The sequence below is a fragment of the Actinia tenebrosa genome, unplaced genomic scaffold (genome assembly GCF_029948245.1).
Source record: "Actinia tenebrosa isolate PJP-AT-01 unplaced genomic scaffold, QUT_ActTen_1.0 PGA_scaffold3__52_contigs__length_22856419, whole genome shotgun sequence".
NCBI lineage: Eukaryota > Metazoa > Cnidaria > Anthozoa > Actiniaria > Actiniidae > Actinia > Actinia tenebrosa.
In genome coordinates, this window is record NW_028292580.1 from 22,775,999 (window position 1) to 22,795,598 (window position 19,600).

General features: G+C 37.8%; 2 protein-coding genes across 4 annotated transcripts; both read left to right on the forward strand.

Annotated features, from left to right (window-relative positions):
- The first annotated feature begins 151 nt into the window (after positions 1-151).
- Positions 152-7,729, forward strand: LOC116290869 (importin-7). The gene is made up of 8 exons (XM_089035012.1): positions 152-202; positions 1,016-1,044; positions 1,154-1,222; positions 2,792-2,845; positions 2,978-3,048; positions 4,975-5,101; positions 6,093-6,209; positions 7,386-7,729. Exons 3-8 carry the CDS (start codon positions 1,210-1,212, stop codon positions 7,472-7,474), a joined length of 471 nt encoding a protein of 156 aa, XP_088891138.1. The 5' UTR covers positions 152-202; positions 1,016-1,044; positions 1,154-1,209; the 3' UTR covers positions 7,475-7,729.
- An 839-nt stretch (positions 7,730-8,568) lies between these two features.
- On the forward strand, positions 8,569-17,255 carry LOC116290870 (uncharacterized). 3 transcript variants are annotated; one of them, XM_089035009.1, is made up of 7 exons: positions 8,602-8,651; positions 8,764-9,270; positions 10,859-11,044; positions 11,213-12,815; positions 13,933-14,344; positions 14,577-14,637; positions 15,767-17,255. In XM_089035009.1, the coding sequence occupies exons 2-7, from the start codon at positions 8,811-8,813 to the stop codon at positions 16,072-16,074; spliced, it is 3,030 nt and encodes a 1,009-aa protein (XP_088891135.1). In that variant the 5' UTR covers positions 8,602-8,651; positions 8,764-8,810; the 3' UTR covers positions 16,075-17,255. The 3 variants fall into 3 exon arrangements, with proteins under 3 accessions (XP_088891133.1, XP_088891134.1, XP_088891135.1); XM_089035007.1 differs by having other exon boundaries at positions 8,569-9,270; XM_089035008.1 differs by having other exon boundaries at positions 8,569-9,270; positions 10,862-11,044.
- The last annotated feature ends 2,345 nt before the right edge of the window (positions 17,256-19,600 follow it).

The following is a 19,600-nucleotide window of genomic DNA, read 5'->3' on the forward strand; positions in this document are numbered from 1 at the left end:
AGCTACTTCAGCTCTTCACAAAGTTTTACTTAAAATGTAATATTTTTTCTACGATAAATTCTTCGTTTTAAAATCGACGTCTGGAGAGAAAATCGATACAAAAAGTTTTAAAAATTTCAATAATTCAAAATTTTGACTACATTTTTTATAGGTCTCTATGGTAGAAATGGTATTATGCCTGCGAAGATTACATTCAAAGAAGGTAGGACCACAAAATAATATATCCTTTAAAAAATATTCGATAGTAAATTTCGCTTGAAGTTTATGAATGGGTCATTGAGGTTTTTAGGAGGGGAGGGGTGGGTTGGGTAGCTAACAAAGTCACAAATGTTAATTGTATGAAACATAAGACTTGATTAAGGTTGGAGATCAAGGGTGGAATAATGTAATGGCAGTACACTCATCTTTACGTGTGGGGTCTCAGGTTTGATTCGCATACCTTGGAAGTGGGCTATTGATTGGTCAGATAGAAAAAATGAGTTGGAATTATTTTTCATTTTGCTATCAGGTTATGATGGTAAAATGGGATGGGATAATTGAGTTAATGAGATGAGAGAAAAAAGGAAAAAGTATGTGAATGATTGGTCTAATGAAAATAAAGAGTAGGGATGTTTTTCTATTTTGCTATCAGGTTATAATCATGGTAGATAATTTTATCACCGTAGGTACGAAAGATAGTAGACTGACGTTTTGAACGTTAGTCCTTCGTCGGAGTCTTCGTCGTACCTACGGCAATAAAATTATCTACTACGACACAATTGATTCAACTAAAAAACACCAACGCAGTCCAAACTAGTTCCAAAACTAGTCATCATTTACATAATCATGGTACAATGGGATGGGAAATTGTGTTATTGAAATGGGAGAAGTGAAAGAAAGGAAAGAGTTTGATTGACCAGTTAAAAAAGAAAAAATAGTGGGGAAATAAAAGAAAAGTAAATGTTTAAGGGATATTTTGTATTACTTTTTAAATCTGTAATACCTTTTATACTCATTTATTTCTTTGATCATCCAGGTTGGACAAACATTTTTGTGGTTTCAGTGGTGAGATTTAGAATTTTTCTTCATATTCCAATTTTCTGATTTTATTTCTATAATTCTTCATTAATACTAGCTAAATGTCCAAAGAATAATTCTTTTTCCTTCTCTCTAGGGATATCTTATTGATGGAAGTAGGATTTTTATTTGTATTAGTTGCTCCTTTTGGTCATGTTCCCTCAAGGTACGCTTAAAATGTGACTTCTAATATTAACGTTATTGAAATCTGCTTCATCAACGGCACCATCATCAACACCAATTCCTGCAGTTTTTGATGTTCTGCAAACTCAGACATTTCAACGGCATGCTTTGAAATTGGTTTTCACTGAGAATTAATCCCCAAGGCAGATTTGGGTGGCATGGGTCGTGTAGTGGTTTACAGCTTGCCTCCACTGTGGTCCTGGTTCAAGCCCCTGCTCATACTAGTTCATATGTGAGTTGAGTTTGTTTGATGTGTTGTTCTCTCCCTTGACACAAGGGTTTTTCTCCAGGTTTTCTCTGGTTTTCCTCCCTCCATAAAAATCCACATGTGAGTTGAGTTTGTTTGATGTGTTGTTCTCTCCCTTGCTACAAGGGTTTTTTTCCAGGTTCTCTGGTTTTCCTCCCTCCATATAAATCAACATGAGAGTCGAGTTTGTTTGATGTGTTGTTCTCTCTCTTACCATGAGGGTTTTTCTCCAGGTTCTCTGGTTTACCTCCCTCCATAAAAATCAACATGTGAGTTGAGTGTTGTATATTGTAAATACAGTATATAATGTAGGGGTAGTGCGTGTGGAGTAAACCTCATGGAAGAGCCCCGTACAGGGAGTGGTAGTTGTATAATATAATATATAAAAATTTACTTCCACCATTGATAAATTGAAAAGGTACCAACTGATTATCTTCGACTGAAAAGACCCTGAAACAACCTCTGGGCTGAACTAAGTCAGGGCACATCTAACTCACAGAAAAAAACCCTGAAACAACCTCTGGGCTGAACTAAGTCAGGGCACATCTAACTCACAGAAAAAACCCTGAAACAACCTCTGGGCTGAACTAAGTCAGGGCACATCTAACTCACAGATAGAACCCTGAAACAACCTCTGGGCTGAACTAAGTAAGGGCATGGCTAACTCACAGATCGAACCCTGAAACAACCTTTGGGCTGATCAAAGTCAGGGCATGTCTAACTCACAGATCGAACCCTGGAACAACCTTTGGGCTGATCTAAGTCAGGGCATGGCTAACTCACAGATCAAACCCTGAAACAACCTCTGGGCTGATCTAAGTCAGGGCATGGCTAACTCACAGATCAAACCCTGAAACAACCTCTGAGCTGATCTAAGTCCGGGCATGGCTAACTCACAGATTGAACCCTGAAACAACCTCTGAGCTGATCTAAGTCAGGCCTCGGCTAACTCACAGATAGAACCCTGAAACAACCTCTGAGCTGATCTAAGTCAGGCTTCGGCTAACTCACAGATTGAACCCTGAAACAACCTCTGAGCTGATCTAAGTCAGGCCTCGGCTAACTCACAGATTGAACCCTGAAACAACCTCTGAGCTGATCTAAGTCAGGCCTCGGCTAACTCACAGATTGAACCCTGAAACAACCTCTGAGCTGATCTAAGTCAGGCCTCGGCTAACTCACAGATTGAACCCTGAAACAACCTCTGAGCTGATCTAAGTCAGGGCATGGCTAACTCACATGAAAAGAGCATCTTGATATTAGTAACTTGTTTTTTAAAAGATTATTATTCCTTATTTACTTCAGACCGAGGAGGAGAAGAAGAAGATAGTGATGATGGGGATGAAGAATTTGAAGAAGGTAAACTGTACACACACAAGATGTATAGTTAATTAATATGAATCAATACTGCAGTTTCAGGCTCGCAATTGCTCAGAGGTAGCCTCGACTTTGTACAGAATATTTACATTTTTATTTTTATATGTTTTATAGATGAACTAGAAAGTGATGAGGATGAAATAAATGAAGATGAAGTGGAGTACATTGAGAACTTAGCAAAGAAGGTACAGTAAGCAAGGAAAACAAATTCTGTAGGACTAAGACTCTGAGAAACTTTATGATGCAGCTACACCACAATAATACACAAAACCTTCTAATAGATGTCTCTTTAGCTTAGGAAATAGAGGATATTATATGGGCGCGCGGAGATACGAATTTTATCTTCGAGTGTTCGATTGATATTTCAATTGAGTGAGATATCTAAATTGAACACGAGAAGATAAAATTCGTATCTCCAAGCGGCCATGTAATGTTCTGTTTATCATATAGATATCGATGAAACTTAAATAAAACAAAAGCTCAAAAATTCTTTATTAAAATACGTTACTAGTGTCAACAGTGATATCTTCACATGTGAAAGATATGGTATCTTCCACTGGTGAAAGATATCAAGTTTTTGACACTAGAGAAAACCTGGTATTTCATCGATATCTATATAATAATAATGTTTCCCATTTCAGGTCACATAAAAAAATATTCCCTAGAGTGTCATATAGAATCATTTCTTCGTTTAACGGTTGCACATGAGAAAACGCATGAATATAGATACAACTCAAACAAAGAATCTTATTCTCAAGACCACGTGTCATTCCCTAGAGTATCATTTCTTTGTTTAACGGTTGCACATGAGAAAACGCATGAATATAGATACAACTCAAACAAAGAATCTTATTCTCAAGACCACGTGTCATTCCCTAGAGTATCATTTCTTTGTTTAACGGTTGCACATGAGAAAACGCATGAATATAGATACAGCTCAAACAAAGAATCTTATTCTCTAGACCATGTGTCATTCCCTAGAGTATCATTTCTTTGTTTAACGGTTGCACATGAGAAAACGCATGAATATGGATACAACTTAGCCTGCGTGCCTCCGAACGTTTACTCGTAAGACAGAAAATTCCGGATGCAGTGCAGGCTAATACAAATCAAACAAAGAATCTTATTATCAAGACCATTTGTTTAATCCCCAAGAGTATCATTTCTTTGTTTAACGCTTGCACATGAGAAGACACATGAATATGGATACAACTCAAACAAAGAATCTTATTCTCAAGACCACGTGTCATTTCCTAGAGTATCATTTCTTTGTTTAACGGTTGCACATGAAAAGACACATGAATATGGATACAACTCAAACAAAGAATCTTATTCTCAAGAGAATGACACGTAGTCTGGAATGGGAAAACGATGTACCCAAGATGAAGGCGTCCATTCCACCCAGAATTAAGAGTCGCTTTATTTTAATTGGCTGACAGCAGAGGTTTGCAGTTTTGGAATCAGGAAATCTTTCACTACTGTTATTCCGTCACGTCTTGAGTGATTTGTCGTGGTCTTTCGTTAATGTGTTGAAATTGACTGGTTTGTTTTGGTATTATACGAAGGACACAACCCCTTCTTGTCAAACGAAAGACCTTGTGTAACGCTACCCGGGGGGTTAGAATATTTCATAGGCGTCACGGGACATGTGATGTTTGCGTTACAGCGTGACGCCATATTTGGTCAAGGTTAAGGCTTGTCAGTCAGTCATTATTTGTTTCACTGTGATCCTTTCATTTTGATTTGTTTTCTCTTGATTTGTCTAGGAAATCACATGATCTAGAGTACAATTCGGAATTTATAGGTACGAGTGATGTTTTGAAAGTTCTGAAAATTAGACGAGCTTTTAGGCGAGTTCAATTTGAGAACTTTCAAAACATCACGAGTTTCTATAAATTCCGAATTGTACGAGAAGATTGTGCGATTTTTCGTTTATAATACACTCAACAAAATTACGCAACTTAATTGGGACTCTTCAGAGTACAATTTGGGATTTAATTGTACTTCTCTTGTCCAATCAGAATCGAATAATTTTGTAGAGTGTATTATAAATTGTATTATAGCACAGAAAAAAAATGATTAAATGCAATTTTGATTTTTCGTTGATGTAGGCATCTGACCACCTTGCCGATGAAGATGAGGATGACGATGAAGAAGAGACACCCCTCGAAGGATACACAACAGCAATAGATGAAGAAAGCATGGATGAATATATGGCATTTAAATCAACCCTATTAGGTAAAGTTGCAATGCATGATGGGAAGACTTGGGAACAGGGCAGAACAAGACATTGACTAGGGAAGGACACCCCTTCTACAACTTGCCAATGCTCATTTATTTATTATAATTATTTCATTATTCTTAATAGAGTACAAACACTAAAAGTGCGCAACACTTTGCACTATTTAGTAGTAAATGGTGCTAATTAAAAAATAGAAAACAATAGGATTAGCATGATTTATCAGTATTTAGTGGTATTTATGTCACACACTTATAGTGTTTGTACTCTATCTCATTTATTTATTATTATTTATTGCCTCTCACCATTATAATCAATTTTATTAAACTCATGAATAATTCACGAGGAAAACACAACAGAAATCACGACTGTGAAGAGTTCTGTAAATCTGTTACAGAATCGTGTTCATTTGCATAAACTTTAACTTGGAATTTTCTTGGGCAGATTCACTTTAATTTTGAAAATTTTAGTGAAACACAAAGGAACTAACCTAGACGTTTGATAAGTTATATACAGTATTCGTGTCCGTGTTGGCTACACCTCGTGGTTGTATATCTGATATTTTACAATAACTTACGAATTTCTCGCGCGCTGATTGGTTAATTTTTATTATCAATAAGAGGACAGACAGATAAAACTGACGTCAACGAGCGCGCGCTTTTTCCGTTTTCCCGTTTTTCCGTTTGTTTTGATCGCTAAAAATGAGAAGTTTTTATCGTTTTTGTTATTGTAAAAAACAAATAGACATCAGTTTTTTATGTGTCTGGCATCTTATTGACGATAAATTTCGTCATCACATTGTCAAAGTAGTGTGGATCCACGAGGCGTAGACGAGCAATTTATCGTCAATAAGAAGACAGACACATAAAAAACTGATGTCTATTTGTTAACAACACGGCCACTCATACTGTATATGTTACTTGTGACCCAAGTTGCATGATGTGAAAATAATTTTATATCATGTCAATGATTTTCTCCATCTCATTGAAGCGCTTCAGTCACGTGACCCACAATGGTATGCTGCCATGATGAATGCGCTGACCAAGGAACAAAATAACGAACTTCAGCAAGTATTTATGATCGCTGACCAAAGAACTGCAGCAGCAGGTAAAATAAAATGTCTAGCTTTTTTTACATACACATGAATGTAAGATAGACTTGAGAGTAAGATATAATGCATGTTACAAAGTTGCCGAACCTCTGTTAAGTGGCCACCCTTGGGAATGTGTTAAGTAGATCTTGAATAGAGGTTGGTTGCTAAATTAGGTATTAGTTTGAGGGGGGGGGGGGGGGGGGTTCTCTCTTTGGAACGTTGAAAGTTGGCTGCTTCATAAGGCCCTTACAAGCAGTTCTAACATGTGACCCAACATTTATCTAACATTTTTTGGGTCAAATGTTGGGACCGTTTGTCAGGGCCTATAAAATTAGATACAAAAAAAAATTATTTAATACTTTTACAACTGGCTGCTAAATAGACTATTGGAAGTTAATGAAAAAATCCTTTTAAATAGAGTGCATAGAGTGACCACAGTAAATCCGTGAAACACTTATTACTAAATAGTACAAAATAGTGCTAGTTAAACAATAGAAAACAATGAATTTGCATGAATATAATAATAATAATAATAATAATAATAATAATAAACTCTTTATGAAATTGTACTATTTAGTATTACTAAAGTTTCACGGATTTACTGTGGTCACTCTACCATATCGTGAAAAACTTTGTAAAAAATTGCACTGAAATTTGTACAAATTTACTAAACTTTGCACTTATTTGTACAATTTTCTTAGGTAACTTTTTCACGGATGTATAGTAAGCACTCTAAGACATTAAAGTGGCATGAAAATCTTCCAAAATTTACTTCAGCTGAAACTTCAATGGAATAATCTTTAAGGGTTTAATAATCACTGGTTAAAGTTTTTTCTTTATATTCCATTGTGAAGTATCATTTTTTTACAAATTTCTCACTCAACACTGAACATCGCTCTATACATTTCATTGTAAATAACTTCAAGTTTTACTTAAATTTTATTAAGCTCAAAGTTCCGCTTAGGGACTTAACGTACATAACTTGTGGTTAGAATCATTTTATGGTATCTTTTCTTCAATACTAAGTATAAAACTAGAAGATATTTTGATTACAAAATACAACAGCTGGGATAAAATTCGAACGATTTTCGTGCTAGTCCTCCTTTAAGAGACTAGAAAACTGGCTGCGGAGGTCGGCTGCATAAGAGGTGGAAGACCTCAGTAATACCTTTGTTTTTTATGTTTTTCAGAATCGAAGCGTATTGAAGCACAAGGAGGATTCACTTTCCAGAACGTATCAGTCCCATCTTCATTTACCTTTGGTCAAAACTCGAGCTGAATAAAGTCATTATTATGACAGTAACAAAAGATAGCTTGGTTACTTACAGGACAAGATATTGAACATAAAAACCTGCTGGACACACTGCTTCAAAACAACAATAACCTTGTTTGATAGAATGAATTCCTAGGTTATTGACCAATTGTGAGGTTCCAATAGAGGGATACAGTGCACACAAAAACCCGTGGAAAAAAACCAACTAATTATTGGTATAGACAACCATAGAACTTTTTACTGTTTCGTGCTAGAGACCGATCATTTTTTAGCTTGGGGGGGGGGGGCATCCAAAAAAAAGGCTCCAGGGGGGGGAGGCAGGCAAAAAAAGGCCTCGACTTACACTTGTTTCTAGGTATGGCGAGGGGGGGGGGGGGGCAGCCAAAAAAACACTGGTTGATTCGGGGGGGCCTGCTAGAAAATTATGAAGGGCCACCCTGTTTTCCACCAGCGCCCCCTCCCCTCCCCCCCAGGTAAAAAATGATCAGTTCCCTATTTAGTTCTAGTAATTTTTCGGGTTTTTAAACTGTTGTCCCTCGAGGTCACTTTTTTAAAGTCGGTAAAAAAGGGACAAAAATCCCTCTACCCCGACCGAGACCGAAAAGGTTTATTCAATAGAATCTTCGTCATCAAAGAAATTTTGAACTTCAAGCTAAAGGCTCGTAAAGGCTGCTAAATTTTCAAACATTTAAAATTAATTTACTCAGTAATTTCACTAGAAAACAGCGAAATTACTAAATGGATCGTTTTATAATATCGTGAATGTCGAGACCTAACTTCCGGTAGTCTGTAGATCCAGTTAATTGGGCTTCCTTTATTATTGGGGAATGGTGAGGACTAGGAACGAGGAAGAGGCGTAGTCTAAAAATAACCCGAGTGGAACGCCATTTTTTTGTTTTTTCTTTTTGTTTTTCTTTTTTTCTTTTTTTTGTGGGAGAAGAAAAATTTTTCGATAAAACTGTTTGTGAGTCTGATTATTTCTAGACTTGTAGACTTCAAGAATAATGAGAATAAAGCTTTATAAACTATTCTCAAAAATGTCTCACGTTTTCTAGGAAATGAGTGCGCAATGAATTCTAGGATTGATTGAATTAGTGTGACCAATATGGCGTCGTAAAAGATAAAGAAATTGTGTTTTCTACTTAGAAAAAAGATCACGATGAGCAATTCTGTTAGCCTTAAGGTTGTCTTTGGAAATTCACTTGCATGGAGTAACTACATGAGACTTTCAATGCTGTTAATATCTGGAGGAAAAAGAGTTCTAAGAGAATTGTTTGATTTCTTTATTCCTCCAGAAAATCTAGCAAATGCTCTAGAAAAGAATCGTCATATCTTAGAAACAATGAAGGAGAGGGGAATGATAACGACGTATCAATGGGAATTGCTGTTTCCCCCTTCTGGCTCTCATGTTAGTTCAGGTTCTTGGAATCTTGCTTTACTTTTTAAGCTTCTTAGAAATGTCTGCGATTTACCGCCACCACCTAATGGTTGGGATCGCCTACCAAACAGTAGCGATATGTCTTTGTCTGCAGACCTGGCAAGATTGAGGCACTATAGAAATATGATTGTCCATCAAATGGAGGGTATAACCGATGAGGAGTTTATACGCAGGTGGGAAGAAATCAAAAACGCTTTACTGAGGATCGTACATTTTTATGCTCCTAGTTCCCAAGTAGCTTGGGAAAAAGCTATTGATGAACTTCTTACTACGCCTTTATCCCATGGCGATCAATCAGAGGAAGAAAAAACAAAAGAAGAGGTACTTATTCCATTCCCAGTAAAAGCTGAAGGTTACAGTTTAGGTAAGCTAAAATAGGCTTTAGCTATTATAATTTCATTGTTCATTATAAGAAAAGTGTGAATATATTAATAGCTCCACATGTGGAGATTTTTACTTTTGACAAGTACAATTCTAATAGTAAATCATTTGAAAGTCAAGTTCAAAGGGTTAATGAAGAACTAATAGCATCAGAGAAGCAGATTTACCATCATGCATTACAGACCCCAAAGACATTGAGTTAGATCAATTAAACATGATGCATAACTTTTGATGGTCCAGCTTTGGTACAAACAGCCCTATATATAGTCCCTCTCACAATACAAAATAGACCCTTCAATGGTTTTTTCAACTTTTTACATGAATGGGTCACATTGACCAATTAGAAATCTTATACTTGACACAATGACTCCCTACTAGACACTGTTCAAGACCCTATAGCACTTGTGGGACCCATTGAGTGTAGTCGTCGTGCATGTGTTCAACCCCTTCTTTGATTGCATGTCACCTCTTTGCGGCCATGTTGTTGCTTTTTAACAAAAGACTTCTCATTAGCATCCATTTTAACAGCATCAAGATGGCCGCCATGTTTTTGTCTTTTGACTCTCTTGGGAATGCTTGCAACCCATCAATTAGTGTGACTTTATAAGTCTTGGCATTCCAGAGCTAGTAGTGCACAGGTAACAAAGAAATTTCATATTCAGGATTTTCTAGAGTACTGTATGGTAATCAACTCCATGACTCTTTGAAAGGTTAACCAAAGAGAACTATATTTTGATTGATGTTTCTCTGTAATCATAATATTAAAACTCATAATAAGCTTATTAAAAAAACTTATTTTACAACCAATTCACTCCCCATAGGAGGCTCTTCTGTGAGGTTCCCTCCACATGCACTACTACTACATTCTATATTTGCAACATAGAACACTCATCTCACATGCTGATTTTTATTACAAAGTAAGCATATGACATGCCATTACTTATAATAATACTTCTCCAACTAATTAAAGTGAAGTCATTAAACCCGTGAAATGGATATTAGACTAATACACTTTAGTAGACCCTAATTCCATTGTTTTCGTTTGTGTCTATTTGACTAGAGTGAAGTCACTAAACCCGTGCAATAGATATTAGACTAATACACATTAGTAGACCCTAATTCCATTGTTTTCTTTTGTGTCTATTTGACTAGAGTGAAGTCATTAAACCCGTGCAATAGGTATTAGACTAATACACTTTAGTAGACCCTAATTCCATTGTTTTCTTTTGTGTCTATTTGATTATTACACATTGACTAATAATTTTTATTTCACGGGTTAAATGCCTTCACTCTAATGATTCAGAGTTAATGAAGTCACTAATAGGAGGCCATTTGCAAGACATAATCACATGACTGTTACTGACTTCAAAACAATTTGGTTCTTACTTATTTTAAAGAGCTTTTGCTGGATTACTAATGTCATCACCAAATGCATTTCCAGAATTAAATTACCAAAATCTTAAAGTTATTAGAAATATCTTTGTGAAATCATCACTTCGGTGCTCTATTGTATATTAAGGACAATGATTGATATTGATTACACTCTGATGTTAATTCATTTCATGATGAAGCAGAAGCAGAAGCAGGAACAGAAGCAGCTACAACAAAACCTCCTGAGATTCTTGCCAGTAGTTCTGAGGCCTTGGAAGCTTACAAAGAAGCCCTTACAAGGGGTAAAACAAAAAATAGGCGTGTGCTGGTAACAATAGTGGGACCACCCCGTGCAGGAAAGACAAGCCTGTTGAAATCTTTAAAAGGTAATGCCAGATTACCATTGATGTTTTTCAAAGAGGGGATCTTAGATGTAAGGCATGGATAAAAAGTGTGATTTGTTGTGTGAGGGAACGATTCATTTATTCATTTATTCATTTATTCATTTATTCATTTATTCATTTATTCATTTATATGTTTGTTTATTTTTGAAGGAGAGGAGTTCGATGCTTCTGAAGAGAGCACTATTGGAGTTGTAATTCAGAAGGCCTTTTGCATACCGCAAGATAATTTTTGGCTTGAGGAAGATGATGGCAAAAATGAATTGTTATATAATCGCATTGCTGAATGTATGGCTCAGAACCTCAAAAGTAATCAGACAAGAGAAGGCAAACTAGTCGCTGAGACTGCTACCAATTATCAAGCGGTTGCCGACCATCATGCAAATCAACAAGGTTTAGAACATGAAGTACCTGAAATTGGAGAATCAGTAAAAGAAAGTACAAGCGGGTTACAAGAATCAATTTTTAATGAACTGGTTCAAGTTCCAAAAGAAATACGACATTTGCTTGAAAAACACATCAGGGACACTAAGAAGGGCGGCCAGAGAACAAACGAAAACGAAATTTCCTTAAAAACACTTGATTTTGTTGGACAACAAGTCTATGAAGTCATTCTCCCGTTATTTATATCTTCAAAGTCAATCTATATATCCGTTCATAGCTTAGAAAATGACCTTCTTTCTGATGCGCAGCCAAAGGTAAAACATGGCAACTCAGAAAGGAAACTCAAAAATCCTTTTAAAATGACATATTTGGACGCTCAAGAGTTTTGGCTTTCTTGTATTTTATCGTATACGAACTTGAAAAAGGAAGTTGACTCTGTTGACTACAGAACCCAAGTGGCATTGCCACCAGTATTTGTAGTTTGCACTCATGCAGATGTTTGTAATCAAGACCCGAAGAAAGTTTCTCGAAAATTGTGTAAGATTTTGACGCGTCCCGAAAACTCCTATGGCAAGCACGTTGTACCAAATGTCTACACCGTTGATAACAAATTATCAGGAAACAAAGAAGTAAAGGATGAATCTGCCAAAAGATTGAAGACGGATGTTGAAAAACTAGCTAAATTGCTTCCCCAAGTAAATGAAGATATTCCAGTCAGCTGGCTGCAATTTGAGGAGGAGCTTTCAAGACTTGTAGAGAAAGAGCAGAAGAAGTACGTTGGTTTGGAAGAAGCTATGAGGATCGCTACCCAATGCAACGTCAACACAGCCACAGAATCCATCGAGTTTACGACACTGTTAAACTACCTACATGACTTAAAAACAATCATTTACTTTGAAGAAACCAGAACAGTATTCATCGATACGCAGTGGCTGGTCGATATGTTTGTTAAGGTCATCACAGTCATGCCATTTGAAGAATGGAAGAAGTATGCTGCTTATTGGAGAGAACTAGAAGACGAGGGTATTTTACAACGAGCTCTAGTAGAGCATGTGTGGAGTGACATAGCAAGTGATGGCCAAAACACAGTTGACTCTTTGCTTCTGATCATGGAGAAGTTCTCACTGATTTGTCCGTGGAGGCTGAATAAAGAACAAGTGTACCTTGTTCCTTGTATGTTGTGTAACAGCAAGGGAACTGAGGACATCGAGATGCTGCTAGCTGACCAGAAATCTTCAACAATGCTCATTCGTTTCGAGAGTCTTCACCTGCCTATGGGCATCTTTCCAAGGTTGTTTGTAGCACTTGCTGAACATGGCAAGAAGGAATGGCCAAAAGTAAGTCTGCCAAAGCTTCGTCCGAACTTTTGCAGGTAGGATTGATACAATTATTTGCACTGATTTAATATTTGTAGAAATACGTGGTAATTTTGTTGCTTTTGTACTTATTCGCTAGTGCTTCGTTCATTCTCTTTTGCCGGTTGGCCTGGGTACCAGACAAAGTCTACTATGGGTTCATTCCCTGGCTCTCAGTCTGGAGGCTCGGTTACCATGTTCATTCCTAGTCAGGAAAATGTTCTACAATTTTTTCCATTTTCGCATAGACTGGAGCTTTGCTTGTTGTCCCACTTGTGATGCACATCGCCAACTATTCCGGCCATGCGCCGCTTGGTAAGTCAGCGGATATCATGTATAAAATAGAAACCACAGGAAGCCCAAGCTCTCTCAGGCCCGGACTTAAAGAAACAAAACATTTTGCTACGGTATTCCTGTGCTTTAATAGGTATCCTATTACAAACGATGGCAAACGAGAGCTGAGGATTCAAGCTTTATTTTGGTACCAAACATGCCGTATTTTGCGAATAATTTTCAAGGTTTTTACTTCAAAAAGTGCCTATTCTTGAAGAAAGGATCTCACAAATACTCGTCTCAAATCGGAGCTTTTAGAAAGTAAAAAACGAAAAGTATAAATTCGTTCAATCGACCACAGATTCGACATCAGTAATTTAGAATGTGTGTATTTTATGGATCCACCCCGGCAAATGAGGTAACTAGCTCTGATTTTTAGAAATGTTGTTTATAATATTTGACCTTTTGTGTTTTTCTTGAAATTTAACAAAGTACATATGGCAAGAAGGCTGTTAAAATCTAACTATCGAGACGAAAAGGTTTTTCCAAACAAATTAAAGTATGTTTGGTAAAATTCAAATGCTTTAATGTTATATATTGTTCTTCTACCCCGGCAAGTGGAAAACTGTTTACACAGAAATTTATAAATCGAAAACTATCTTGACTCTCTATACATTTCTTTGTAAAATCTGACTTAACTCGCTTAACACTTTCAAGCGACACCGCTGCATTTGTACGCGGGCGCATGACCGGAATAGTTGGCGATTGAACGACTAAAAGATAATGATATCATATCATATCATATCATGCTTCCTGCTTTACTTCTTTGCTTGTATCATCTTATAATGCTTCATTTATTAGGATGTTCAACGTTGGACAAGAAGGAAAGCTTGACATATGTCTTACCTCAGGGGTTCGAACCATATGCGTGACCGTCTACAACAAGTACAACATTGATGGCTCATCAGTAACTAAGTTCTGTCAGTCCTTGCGAAAATTGCTTGATAAAATCTTTGAAGCCATGCAACACACATGTCCTCGAGTGGAAAACATGGCGTTGGAGTATGGTATTCGTTGTCCAGTTTGTACAAATCCGAAAAAGAAATGCGATTCTCATAAGACCAAGGGATGTAAAAGAGATTCATGTCTGCACTTTATCAGAAAGGAAGAGTTGAAGCTTGATGGAGCAGAATGTCATAAGGACGACACGAACCCAGACACCTTAATAAGAGAGGAGACATATTCACACTGGTTTCCCAAACCAAACAAGAGTGTAAGTAAATTATAAGTATTGTTTGAATGAGATTTTCAAATTGAATCCGTTCGATAACTTATTAAATGGATGCAAGTTTGAAAATATCAATATGAAATTTAAAGGCGTTACAGTAATTTTATTCCATCTTTGTATATCAACCAGCTGTACAAGATTAACCCCCTATTGACCACCAACCCTTCCTTTTCTCCTTGTATTTGCATGTTTTTGAGTTTATTGTATATCTTTGTAGTCCCATGTCCAGGTTGAAACTCAACAGTTGAAAGCGAACAGTCACGGCAATGGAGCAACAGGTTTGAAAACCTATCAAAGTATTTCTTATTAGATAGCGTGATAGATATGATATCTAAGCTTGACTGGCTGTCGTTAGAAGTAATTCTTAGATAGCGTGATAGATATGGTATCTAAGCTTGACTAATTGTCTTTAGAAACTGATTGACCGACCCAACCACCCTTCTGACCCATCTATGTGGTCAACTGACTGACTTCTTTTTTTCTCCAAATATGGACACCCGGTGCCGGTTGGCTCAGTTGGTTGAGACCCCGTCCACACTATGCCGGATAAATTTGAATCCGCAACTTTATTTATCCGGTTAGGCCTTCCGTCCACACTAGTCCGGGCGAATCCAGAACAATTCTTCACCGAAAACGGAACTTTTCGAACACGGTCTCCAGAGTGGAACAATTTGAAAACGCCGGTTAGCCGTATTAGTGTGGACGGAGAACATTTCGTATCCGGAACTTTTCGAATACGATGACGTCATGATTGTCATGGGAACATGGCGGGAAGGCTAAAAATTCACCGCGGGCTCAATTTCAGCTTCGATAGTGCTCAGATGTGCAATGAAGCGTTTTTGCCGCCTCTGATTGGACTAGTGTGGACGCGAAACATTTTCTCCGTTTTCATGTGTGGACGCAAAACTTTTTTTTCGGTTTCGGTGGGAAAGTTGCGGATTCAAATTTATCCGGCATAGTGTGGACGGGGCCCGAGTCTGTGTGGGAGGTTGTAAGTTCCAATCCCCGCCGGCCGGACCATGCCACCCAGGGACTTAGAATAACTAAATAGAAAGTGCTGCCTTTTTGATTACATCTACAAACGGTTAGGCTTTCAAGTAGCTCAGATAGCCACTTTATCCTGTCTCTCCACACTTCATCTGCACATACCACATACATCTTCAAAGAACCACTGAGGACGTAAAGAAACCCGGGCAATCACAACCCTTAGTACCGACACCTTATACTAAATATCTCTCATGATTGTAAACGCCTTTGACTATTAAGGTGCTATATAAAACATAAATTGTTTTAAAAATCATTTCACTCAAGAGAATATTAAGTACTTCATATTCTCTTGTTTCGCTTCACAAAAATTGGACACTGGACATTTTTTAACAGTTATCTTATCTGTACATCGTTTTACAGGTGCCATACCTAAAAGGCAACAGAAAATGGAAAGAAACCTTTTACTTACACCATCAGAAAAGGAGCTAGATAAACTTGCTGGAGAAATCACCACAATTTGGAAATCTCTTGGTAGAGAACTTGGAGTGTGTAACAGTAAAATAGAAGAAATTTTAAGAGACAACATACATTATGCAGAAATAAGAGAAAAGGCCTTCCAGATGCTTTTGTTTTGGATGGAATCCAGTAAAAAACCATCATATCGTACTCTAGGTAGTGCTTTAGTAAAATTAGGAAAGCGCAACCTTGCACAAAAGTATTGTCAGTGATATGATGTAACAGCTTGTTAGATGAAATATTTGGTTTTCTGAGATATGTTTTGATTGCAAAGTAAAGTTTCTAGAGCAAGACGTAAAAGAACCACTGAGGACGTAAAGAAACCCTGGCAGTGACCACCCTCGGTGCCTACACTTCATACTAACAATCTCTCATGCTTGTAAATTGCACAAAAAGCAATCTGTCATTCACTTCTCAATGTAAAGCGCCTTTGATTACATTCATATAGAAAAGGCGCTATATAAATTCATAAATCATCATCATCATTAGCAAGATGAATCAGATGAATCAGACACCGCATAACTGACATAAGCTACTTGTTCTTGAACAAGAAAAACAATTTAGAACGTAGCAAAATGTTTTTAATTAGTTTTCTATGGTAAAACACAAAAGTATCAAAAAATACAGTTTCATTCGCATCTATTAGTATTAATTTTATCCACTATTTGTGAAACTGGATCCTGCTGTAATGATAATAATAACTTCCTTTCGACTGCTAAAAATAGACCATGTGATAATGAGAACAACGTACTCGTATTAACCCATGAGTATGCAGATCAGAAACCATGGGTTTATATTTACTCAGCATTTGTGGTCACGGTTTGTTTCTTTTTTGGAAACATTTTTAGAACAACTGTTGGCCATTCCGAGGTCGCTGAAAATACTGGGTCGAGTTCGCATTGCAGTGCATTGTGGGGCTGTTAGGGGACGAAATACGCGACATTTTCCCCCTTGACCTCGGAATAACCAATAAACTTTAGATCATTATGAATGGCTTAGTATGCATGTTACATACAGTCAATGTCATTAACGTTGTCCACCGAAAAAAAGACATTTACACATTTACACATTTAGACTAAAAGAAATATCACGTGTTTCCTCGAACGTTCTGGCATAAAACAAACGCTGAAGTACAATTCTCCATCTTAAATCCTCACTAAATGGTCGGGGCATTCTGGATTTTCGATTCACGAGTTGAATTTTACATTTAAAGTTCAGGCTCACTTTAGTCTAAATGTCTTTTTTCGGTGGACAACGTTAATGACATTGACTGTATGTGTTTACTCCGACGAAGGACTAGCGTCCGAAATGTCAGTAAGTTTTTTCATCTTTTCACGATGTAAAATTTACCCTTTTATCATTACTGTTTCATTAGAAACACCGACGCAGCTCACACTAGTTCTTAGCTAATTATCTCTTCTATGTATAGTTAGTTTTTTGATTTTTTTAACTTGTATTTTTACTTTTTTTACATGTATATATGTATATTTATCATTACTGTTTCATTACTGAAACACCGACGCAGCCCACACTAGTTTTTAGCTAGTTATCTCTTCTATATATAGTTAGTTTTTAAATTTTTTAACTGGTATTTATACTCTTTTTACATGTATATATATGTATATTTATAGAGTGTTTTACCGGGAAATACGGCACTCGTACTTTTTATACAAACTACATCCGGGACCTGCAGTAACATATTTTCCATCTCTTCACTAGTGAGGATATCGATGACGTCACTTGCGATGTTTTCCAGTAGTATAGGGAATGGGGGTTCCAGCGCAATCTCAACACGGGCAAGATCCGTGTCAAAAATCCACCTACGGACGACCCCCACTCCAAGTGTGGTTGAGGGCAACAGCGCACTTAAATATGTTAGTCTATATATGGAGTGCGAAGAATGTAAGAAGTTCGCCAATGACTTTTGCATAATTTGTCTAAGACCTAAAGTTATCGTACCTAAGCCAGAACCCTTTTGGTGTTGTGGTAAGAAAATGCAAATAGAAGATGACACGTCAGCACAGTGTTACGAGTGTGGTAAGAATATTCGTAATGCCGTACCAAATGCTACCAGAGAGCAGTATTACGCCAATGGAGGTCGTACGAAGACCCCATATAAGAGAATAAGATACTTCCGAGACTGGATGAGTCATATCCAAGGTTTACATCCGATATATTTAGACGATGAAGTAAGGCAGAAAATCATAGACCGCTTAGAAGAGCCAACCCCACAAAGTCTACGAAAGACATTGAAAAAATTAAAGCTAGGGAAATATTACAAAGCTATTCCCTATCTTTTGTCTGAAATTACCGGTAGGCGTATTCCTCATGTCCCAGATATGCAAAGGGTCGAGTGGTTATTCTGTCGGCTGGATAAGGATATTCCTTATTACCCCGACGTAATTTACGAAATATTTTACAAAATAGACCCCAACCACCCCCTATTAGAATGGATTCCGAGAAGATGAAATGTGCAGTCGAAATCCCCATGCGATGTCTACTGAGCGAGTTTTCTTTGGAGCTCCTCTTTTGCCTCCTGGTAGATCTTTTTGCGAGATTCCTCGGAAAGATCTTTCACGATGGTTTTTTTATTGCCCGACTTTAATTCGCCGTATTTCTTTTCCTCCGCGAGGATCAAAGAAAACTCCGTGTCGTCTATGCGGCGGTCCCGCAGAGCTTGGGAGACTAAGTCGGCGATGGTGTTAGCCTTTGCTCTTGCTAGGGCTATGTGTGTGTCGTGCTTGGATATCTTACCGGACAATTGCTTCATAATGCCTGTCGTAACAGCGGAAACGATGCCGCAGACGGCTCCAACGCTGGCCAAAGGAACGCCAACGACTATTCCAGGTCCGGTAAGCGAAGTAGCAACGCCAGTGCCTGTTAACGCCACGGACATGGAGCCGGAAGTTATCGCGATTTTATGTAGTATGCTTCGGGCTCTGGCGTACTTTTTCCTGACCTCTTCGTAGTGTTTCGCTTGCCCTTCCAAGTAAGCCAGGATTAAGTTTGCTTTGTTGAGCCTAAAGTTTTCAGCGTTTAATTCGTTAGGACCTGTATCCTTAGTGGTAGCGTGATAATTGGGAACATCTGGGTACAACTGAGGTGCTGAAGGTATAACATCCATTATATATACTAATGTACGACGCTTTTGGGGATGATATTGAGGAGCAGCCACATCACGACAACCGGGATTATGCCAACTGGAGAGCCTTTAGGAAGATGTTTCCGCATGCAGACCCTAGTAAGTTCGAAAGAAGACCCGATGGGATTTACTATGAAGGCTCCAGAATGTACAGCAATGCGGACTTGGAGCCAAAGAACCCAAAACCCGAGCATAAAGAAAGGCAGCCTAATTTTCCAGAGAATTTATTACCGGCAACGGAGGATTACCCATTTTACGATAACAAAGGTGGCGCAAATGACTTTGCTAAGATGGTTACCTCCTTAGAAATCCCCGTGAGCCCTACGACTTTCAAAATAAAAGTCAGAGACATCTTTAGAGAAACTGCCATGAAACATACCTCAGGGAAAGAATCCAGAGAATGGTTATCAGGTCCCAACATGCGGTATTGGCCGCAGCAGTTAAACTTTGCTGTCTGGGCTGCTACTAAAGGATGTGGTATAGCCGCGGACATGTTCCATATTCCTTTCCTGCGATTTCATGTTGCTTTTACTATTCGTAGGATATTGTTTGAGTTAGGAGCACCGCTTCCTAGTGACACTATCTTTAAGCCGAAG

Excerpts from the sequence above, each read along its gene's own strand:
- LOC116290869 (XM_089035012.1), top strand. Across the intron at positions 2,846-2,977 it reads GGATGAAGAATTTGAAGAAG|ATGAACTAGAAAGTGATGAG; the intron begins GTAAACTGTACA and ends TATGTTTTATAG. Across the intron at positions 3,049-4,974 it reads TTGAGAACTTAGCAAAGAAG|GCATCTGACCACCTTGCCGA; the intron begins GTACAGTAAGCA and ends TCGTTGATGTAG.
- LOC116290870 (XM_089035007.1), top strand. The coding sequence starts at position 8,628 with ATGAGCAATTCTGTTAGCCTTAAGGTTGTCTTTGGAAATTCACTTGCA. Across the intron at positions 11,045-11,212 it reads CCTGTTGAAATCTTTAAAAG|GAGAGGAGTTCGATGCTTCT; the intron begins GTAATGCCAGAT and ends TTATTTTTGAAG. Across the intron at positions 14,638-15,766 it reads TCACGGCAATGGAGCAACAG|GTGCCATACCTAAAAGGCAA; the intron begins GTTTGAAAACCT and ends ATCGTTTTACAG.